Source organism: Tursiops truncatus, chromosome 8 (assembly GCF_011762595.2).
Source record: "Tursiops truncatus isolate mTurTru1 chromosome 8, mTurTru1.mat.Y, whole genome shotgun sequence".
Lineage (NCBI taxonomy): Eukaryota > Metazoa > Chordata > Mammalia > Artiodactyla > Delphinidae > Tursiops > Tursiops truncatus.
Genome location: NC_047041.1, coordinates 62,671,523 through 62,680,743, shown reverse-complemented (window position 1 = coordinate 62,680,743; position 9,221 = coordinate 62,671,523). Strand labels below are relative to the sequence as shown.

The window sequence follows — 9,221 nt, the reverse complement described above, 5'->3', positions numbered from 1 at the left end:
GCACGAACCTGTGTCCCCTGCGTCGGCAGGCGGACTCTCAACCACTGCGCCACCAGGGAAGCCCTCATCTGTGCTTTTAAAAAACCTCGAAGGGGAATTACGTCTCAAAAAGTTACTTAAAATATATTCCTCTCGGGCTTTCCTGGTGGAGCAAGGGTTGAGAGTCCGCCTGCTGACGTAGGGGACACGGGTTCGTGCCCCGGTCCGGGAATATCCCACATGCCTCGGAGCGGCTGGGCCCGTGGGCCATGGCCGCTGGGCCTGCGCGTCCGGAGCCTGTGCTCCGCAACGGGAGAGGCCACAACAGTGAGAGGCCCGCGTGACCAAAGAAGAAAAAAAAAATAAAAATATATATATATATTCCTCTCATAGTAATAAAATTCTGGATTTCCAGCTGGATGTCTAGTTTCCCTTTGTAAAAACCACATGCACCAAAGTGTGAAGTGCTATTATTGCAAGGGTGGCCAACTTCATCAAGGGTAAAACCTAGAATTCAGGAGGGATACTGATAAATATTCACAGATAATCTTCACCAAGATTTAAAATTATATAGAACAGAACTGACATTTTTATAACCAATATGCTTTAATGTAATTTTAGGTCATTCATTTTACAAACACTTATGGAATGCCTACTATGCTTAAATCATTGTGCTAGATCTTCCCAAAGACACGGTTTATATTAATACAATTCCTAATGACTTTTTCTTCATGCTTGCTTCAGGGACTACATCTGGGACTGAATAGCAGCACATAGCCATAGGGCTGCGGTATGGCCACCCCTGCTCTACACTCTGGTCTCTTCTAGAGGTGAACACAGCAGCCACTATCTTGATAAGGTGTGTAGATTAGTAATCACCATTCTGTTACCTGCAGAGAAATAGATTAACATCCTTTATTTAATACTGATAAACGAATAGCTTTTATAAAAATGGATGGCTTAAGTTTACAAAAAAGTGAAGATTTTATGCTAATGTCAGCCATTAAAAAAGACAAAATACTGAAACCCAGACAAAATCAGAATTAACTTGTATAAATTAAAAAATAAGTTATAGGTTAGTGAAACTGTGGGAAAGGCTGTATGTTAAATAAATAAATAAAATCTACATGCAACTAATTACAAGTTTATAAATACTACTCTCGAAAAGTTATCTAAAAGTCCTATAACCTTATTTAAAAACACTGACACATATCAAGATCCATAATCTATAAGAAACTCTAATTTGATGTTATATTTAAGGAAATACTGAAAATAATCGAGGTATATATTTGATGTATTAGAAACTACCATCTGAACAATATTTAATATTAAATATAGTTTAATTTTAAGGTCTTTCATTTCAAAAATCCATAAACGTAGATTAGTTTGGACTGTATGACAGAGGAGACAATAAAACGTGTTCTCAAATACATGCCAATACATTTTCTTGAAACAAAACCTCAGCAAACGAGAATTTCCATACTGTGCATGGGAATAACTAAAACCTTTATTAGATATGGTTTCCAATAACAATGTGAAAATTGGAATTATCAATTCAAAGAGCAGTGAAGTTTGAAATTTAAAAAAGTAGACTAGATATTAGGTAGGGGATAAAAGGTAAAGGAAGACGAAAATGTTTAATACTATTCAGTATCTCCCCTCTGTACACAATGTTGCATATATACAACTACTCCACTTTAATTTTACTGATTTTATATAATAGTGAAATCTCCTGAAGCAACCTAGGGTTTACAGATGGTGTCCAACTTGGGGGGAAACAAATTAGGAACACACTTGATTAACAGTTTTCACCCACACATTTTAGACAGACATTTTTTTTTCTTTTTTTGCCAAGATTTTCATAGTAAATTCATAAATATAGGAAATACTTTCACTCCTTCAGTGTTAAAATAGAAAACCAAACAGTGCCAACAGTAGTGGCTTAATTACTGGCATACAAGAAAAACACACCACCAATGGGTTTTCTTCATTATGCATTTTAAATAATGTGTGCATGTTTCATTTTTACAGTTATAAATTTTCTGGTCTGTTTTGACAACAGCACTTAATAGTCCTGAATCCACTGAGATGTTGCTTTCAATTTGAAATATTGTGTGTATAATGTATATAAAAAATAAACCAATGTATGACTCTTCTGACAGATGTTTCATATCAATAAAAGCTTATTTTTGAACATGCAGTTAGAAGAGAGGGAAGCAAGCCAACCTCTCTACATTGTCTTGTTGCTGGCCTGTTTCTGCAGTGGTATCAATAGTGGTTTTTGGAGGGAACCCTGTGCCTTCAGCCTATCTAAGACCAGATACCACCATCAACAAGAGGGGGAGAGGAGATGGGAAAAGGGAGGTGGGCAGGTGTTAAATGTCAATTTTAAAAGTGTACATTTTGTGTTCTTTCTAGGTATAGCATAAAAACAGATCAATGAGGAAAAAATTTATAATTAGGAAAAAACTGCAATCAAATGAAGACATAAAAGCCGAATTAAGTTCTTTTAATAGACTGCATATATAGATGTTTAGCCATACTCTTTTATCAACTCTTTAAGAGTAGAACTTTATATCCAATTTACATGCTTCAAATATCATCTTTCCTATTTGTTACAGTAAGGTCTTGTATCCAAATATCCACTTGTACACTGAGAGCTTTAAGAAAAAACAGGACACAGAGGGAGTTGCCATTTTTAGCAGCAATGAAATATCACTAACCCCTTTTAACATACCGAATTCAAGTCACTATCAGAGGTGAGTGCACCACAAAGTCACCAGGTACAAAATTGCTAATTCATTTTTAAATTAATAACTTGAAATTACCCCTGCCCCCCACCCCATTACATCCCATCTTTTTATAAACAGCAAACATTTTGCTATTTTATACATAGGCTAGCAGGCTTGTTTCAATATGAAAGTGCTAATTCATTTACAGATTTTTTTTTAATCAGTTATGTAGTGCTACAATAAATGTCCAATAATCTACATAGGAACAATCTTTGATGATGAAAATGATGAAGATTGAATAAGGCTATCGATTACCTTATCTTATTTACATATAAAGAATAGATACCCAATGGTGAGGAAGAGACAGAAATCGGACAAATACTCATAGGTGTAAAAATTACATCTACCTCTGAGCTTATACTGTAAATGAGACATTTTAAATAGTCCTGTAGCCCATGCCTATTTTTTCCTCGGAAAAAGAAAAGCTGCCTTCATGACATCCCCTCTTGTTGCAGATTTCCACAGTGTCACTTGAACTTTCAGTCAGAATCTTACTTTCTTCAAAAAATAAAGAAAATACTCCCTGCCCCCCAGGTTACCTCCCTCCCCCGCCAAAATTCCTCTGGATTCATTTTCAGTGCCAAGTTGCATGATCAGGTCCCACCTCCTGGGTTTTTTTTTGTCCATCTATTCATCAATTAGTTTAGAGTGGATAACATGAACCAGTTCTGGAACCGCTACTAGGAGGAACACAAGCTCTTCACTACAATCACACTGCAGGAAAGTGGTAACTCAATTCATCCCTGGTGCCGGGCCTCCAAAATTGAAAGAACTTGGCACAACTGGAGCACTGAATTTGTATCCTCCATGCTTCTCAATCATTTTGGATTCTAGAAAAACAAATATGTGAATGTTTAATAGAGCATTCGATCACCTTACTGCTTTGGAGAAAAGAAGGAATTGACAGACATTAACAATAGCTTAACCACCAGTACTAGCCAGGAAGTTCCAAACTTTGGCCTCTGTTCTCCCTCCAAATGTATAGAAGAAAGAGTATATTATGTAGAGAAGACGAACTCTCTTGTATGCTACAGACTTCTTAGCCAACTTTCACTTTGCATTGTTTAAAAAGAAAAATCTTTACTCTATTTTGAGTCAAATACTAAATCAGAAGGATCCAATCTCCAAAGGTAATTACAGCTAATGAATCTAATGCAGGCAAATTCGAATTAAATACTTTAGAAAGCTGTGCCTTTTTTATAAGGAGGAACCTCTTTGAATATAAAACTAGTCTGACGCAGTATTAAGACCTCTAGAAAACTACTAGGCTGTGTATTACCTGAAACATCCTGTATTGAAAGGCATACTGAAATGTTTAACGATGAAAAGAAATGATATGTCTTTAATATAGTTTTTAAAAATTGCAGTTTTCAAAAAAAAATTGCAGTTTTCATAACTTTAAAATTCACAATTTTAATGGAATTTTCTACTATCAAACCAGCCCCATGAGATTTAGCGACCTTATCAAAGCTACTGCACACTGAAAGTAGTCTTCAACTATGCTTAAAATCAGTAAATTATGGCCAAAACCAAAATTCCTTTTTTCATTTCTACAGATTGGAATGAATTTCTTATCACCTCCAACAACTGTAGCTTTTATGTAATTTTAAATCACTTAATTTAAATTTTAAAGCTGTATCAAAGTCATTAATTGCATTAAAGAGGGGTTGAGGTTGGGACTTCCCTGGTGGTCCAGTGGCTAAGACTCTGTGCTCCCAATGCAGGGGGCTCAGGTTCGATCCCTGGTCAGGGAACTAGATCCCAAGAGTTTGCATGCTGCAACTAAAGATTCCGATGCCGCAACTAAGACCTGGTGCAGCCAAATTAAAAAATAAATATTAAAAAAAAAAAAGAGGGGTTGAGGTCAATTAACATACCATGGGCTGCTCTTCTTTGATCAGCTAGAGTTGCTATATCCTGTAACTGTTTTCTTTGTTCTTCATTAAGACCATGAGTCAGAGCCTGATACCACACGGGATTACGATTTTGTATAGCTATCAAAAAGAAAACAAGGGAAAAAAGGGCAATAAGAGAGTCCTGGTAGTTCTTTTCTGTTCTATTCCCTCTACTCCACCTCCAATACTGAAATTCTGATCTAGTTTATATTCTCCCAATAATAATCTAAGGTATTTTAAATTACTTGTGAAAAAAAGATACAGGGGGAAAAAAATTCTGGTTTAGCATTATGCCTCAAAAATCTAATCATAGTCATAATTCTTATCTCTAGTAAATAAGGATTTAGAGCCTAATCCAATTGTTATATAATAAGTAACAAACTAGGGAAACTAGAAATAAAGTTAACCCAAACCCCTTAAAAGATTAAGAGTTAAAGCAACTTATTTTTTTCTGCATTGCTTATTCTGCATTGCTTATTCAAAAAAACACTTTCTTAGATATATGTACTGTCTTTCCACAGAAAGGTGCTCTGCAGTATTTAGTTAAAAATGTTCTCTATAACATGATTTTCTACTTCTACTTTATTGCATTTACTGTGGATGAGCCTTCTATAATAAACCATCCTTTAGGGATTAACATGTGTTTAAGTATACAAAATACCAAGTCATGGACAAAAGCCAGTCAGTAAGTTCTTGGCACTTCAATCAATCCTTACAGCCTGCCATGTAGCTCAGAAACAATTCCTTGTGTTTCTGTAAGCTTGCATCACAATTGCTTTGTCATGGGCTTGGAAGATTAATGCTTTGGTTATCAGAGAATTTATTCTACATCAACGTTCATAATGCATAGGAATGATAAAATAGCACAGTAGTTAACTCTGGAGGGAAAGGATGTTCAAATATAGTGCCGATTCTAATTTCTTAAGTTGGGTTAAAGAACACAGATGTAAAAAACAAAAACTGGCACCTAGTATTCCGTAGCCACACACTGTGAAACAGGAGAAAAGAATAGAGATTCCAAGACCATAAATGTTATATAAATGGTCAAATTCTCAGACAGGTAAGCATGGGTTTAGCCAGGGGGAAAAAAAAGATACACAAATACATAAACATAAGAAACAGACATAACAGTAGATATTTCTGGGGAAAGCTGGGAGGTTAGAAATTAGAAGTAGGAAAAACAAACTTGTTGTGTAAACTTTTTGAACTATACAATTTTCCTATGACGTGCATATTTCAAAATGACAATCTAAATAAAAGCAAAATAATAGGATGAGGAAAATACACTGAATCTCTAAGGCAACAGTAGAAGTAACTTTGGTTACTCTGCCTAACAATCCTAAATCACATTTTAGTTTGGGTTTGATATACCCAAAACCCCTTCTTTAAGGGGCAGACGTAAATAAGAACAAATTGATTCAGGAAAATGGATCATACGGAGCTATCTGAATTACATATAACAAGTTAACTTACTTTGAAATATAGCTTTAAATATCTGATACTCATCAACAGGGTTATCTTCATCATCAATGATCGTGGAATAGCCTTCCAGGGCAGTTTCTTCAGCGTCATCTTCTTCCCAGTCTTCATCATCTCCATCTTCGCCTGCTTGCTTAGCCAGGATCTCCAAATATTCTTGTCCATCTTCATCAATATCATCTTCATCACTCCCCAGTTCCTCTGCCAAGTCATAAAAAGGTGCTCTTGTTAACACTGGAATATTCTGTTACTCACTGTAACTCAGTGACAGTGATCATTGTTGGTGAATTACAAATCACAACTGAATAAATTCAAGGAAGAGTTCCAGGAATTGGTGTTTAAATACATATTCAGCAATAAACAGAAAAAAAATTCTCATAGAAATCTAAGAAAACTAACCACAACTGTTAGTACTAGAAGTCTGAAAAAGGACTGCATAATATGAGAACCAGCACTTGGTGTGCTGAGACTTATGGTATATACCAAATCAAATACCAACAGTACAGTAGAATAGTTTATTATATCCACAGAATACCTTTTATGAGATTTTTTTTTTAAAGCCTCGCTGGCTAAGATAGTAAATGATAAAAGACAAAAATGGCAAGTGTTATATTTTGAAACCTTTACAATAATTTCTTTTAAACAACATCCTATCAGTTTATATTCTTGTAGTCTATACTGTCTTACAGGTGAAATGTATTAGCCAACATCTAATTAACTTAATTTTACAGTGTAGATATAGCTAGATTTTAGCACTAATAGACAGATGTTTACCAACACTAAAAACCTGCCAACAGGGCTTCCCTGGTGGTGCAGGGGTTGAGAATCCGCCTGCCAGTGCAGGGGATACGGGTTCGATCTCTGGTCCAGGAAGATCCCACATGTTGTGGAGCAACTAATCCCATGTGCCACAACTACTGAGCCTATGCGCTCTAGAGCCCGTGAGCCACAACTACTGAGCCCGCGCACCTAGAGCCCGTGCTCCGCAGCAAAAGAAGCCACTGCAATGAGAAGCCTGTGCACTGCAACAAAGAGTAGCCCCCACTCGTCGCAACTAGAGAAAGCCCACATGCAGCAACAAAGATGCAACACAGCCAAAAATAAATAAATTATATATATCTATATATCTATATATATACATATATATATATATAAAAGCACACACACAAAAAACCTGCCAACACTGGAACTATATACGCCTAGAACTGCTTTACATAATGGTGATACAGCTGAAAGTTCCTGCCTTCATGGACCTTACACTCTAGTTCTATGAATGAATGAACATGAAAGCATTTGGCTATGATCCCACATTTCTTTAGGAGAAGGGCTAAAAGAACAAGTCCAGTGATATTTCTAACTGGGTAATAAGACTGGCTTTCTCCATCGCAAATCCCTTACCTGTTTCATCATCATCTTCAGCTTCATCATCATCATCACTGTCATTCTCGTGTTCTGCATGGCAGGCATATGCTCTTTTTAATCCATTAAATAAAAGAATAAAAGCTGGCAAAATCTGTCCAGAAACCTGATTTAAAACTTGTGGTATTTGTTCCATATCAATAAGAGCACATAGGCCCAGAACACACATCTTTCTGTCGTGAAGCCTAAAAAATAAAATAAAATATTTCCTTATTTTCCTTTAAAAAAGATTTTGCAGAGTTCCTTACAAAGTAAATAAAGATCCAATATATGTCACTTACCCCAAGAAACAATCAACATCATTAAGCCACTGTGTAATAAAATGATTTGTAACTGGTTCAACATTATTAGGGAAGCGAAGATTTTCTAAGGTGTTGAGAAGTAGGTGTGGATTATAATACAAAGCTGCAATGGCAACTTGCAGGCACATTGTTCGAAGTTCACTTGTCTTCACCTCTCTTGTCAGTCTCTCTAAAGCTGCTTCCACAAATAAGGGAATACACTGTAGAGAAAGACAGCGAAACATTCCAAAACTGTAAGTAAAGCAGCCGTTAACTACCCACCCATATTAACTTTCTTGTTGCCTCAACTAACCCCCCTTCCATTAAATGATCCAATTTTTACTGTTGAGCCAATTCAGTGGGAAATACAATTTTAGAGAAAAATTGGTCCTCACTGAGCTATTAGAGCCCCACCACAATAGCAATATTGGATTCAAAATATCCCTACTGACTAACCTTATTGTGGTAATCATTTTGTAATATAAACATTTATCAACTCATCACACCATATACCTTAAACTTATACAACGTTATCTTTCAACTATGTCTCAATAAAGATGGATTTTCAAAGTCCCGTTGAAACTGACCATGGAAATTTAATGACTAAATCTATCTTATTGCAAAGTGATAGTGTAGCAAACAATACTCTCACAATATACTTAAAAAAAAATCTTGTCAAAACTTACCTTGCATAACAAGTAGCCATAAAACTTGCCAGTCATATTTCCATACATATTAAATATACAATCATTATTAAATTGGTTAAATTTTAAATGAACAATTTTAACATGTTATCTAGGTGTCATAATAAACAACATACAAAATATATAGAACAAATGCCCAAAATGAAAAAGTGAAGGGAAAGATTCCCTCTCTGAATCCTCCAACACGAATCATTAATAGCTTCACTGACCTGGTCAATGCCACGCCCTTTGCACTGCAGAATGATGACCTCTAACAATTTTGCTGCATGACATTCTGCATCTTCTCCTGCAACTCCTGTAAGAACCTGATCAATACAAAATATAAACTGCAAGGAGGCATCACAAAACCTTGAATCAGTCTATAGCTGCTGAAGTATTTAAGGTATTCTAATTAATATGAGTGACTGCAATAGTCATTGTACAGACTATAGTCTAAAGCACCCGTAGGATTTGGAGTTATTCGTCTGTAATACTGGTCTACATAATCAAAGCACATCCCATGTAGTGCCATTCTGGACCATAGCAAGTTGACAACCACTATGTCTAAAAACATACTGACAATGGAGAGTGAGATGAGCAGGAAGTAGAGGCAATCTGTTGATGGCAAAGGCTGTTTCCAGACAAGAAATAAAAGCATGGACTTGATGTGCTCATTAGCACTAGAGGAATGTA

At 35.9% G+C, this 9,221-nt stretch overlaps 1 protein-coding gene across 2 annotated transcripts in view; it reads right to left on the bottom strand.

Annotated features, from left to right (window-relative positions):
- Positions 1-561: 561 nt before the first annotated feature.
- IPO7 (importin 7) overlaps positions 562-9,221 on the bottom strand; it is a 47,746-nt gene continuing 39,086 nt past the window's right edge. Inside the window, exons 20-25 of one of the 2 annotated variants that reach the window (XM_019948319.2) lie at positions 8,759-8,854; positions 7,846-8,066; positions 7,544-7,749; positions 6,140-6,346; positions 4,649-4,765; positions 562-869 (exon numbers count right to left, since the gene is read on the bottom strand). In XM_019948319.2, the coding sequence (XP_019803878.1) occupies positions 826-869; positions 4,649-4,765; positions 6,140-6,346; positions 7,544-7,749; positions 7,846-8,066; positions 8,759-8,854 (891 nt within the window). In that variant the 3' untranslated portion in view covers positions 562-825. Of the gene's footprint in view, positions 870-2,473; positions 3,602-4,648; positions 4,766-6,139; positions 6,347-7,543; positions 7,750-7,845; positions 8,067-8,758; positions 8,855-9,221 lie in introns of those variants that run through there. The other variant, XM_019948318.3, reaches the window with a different exon arrangement.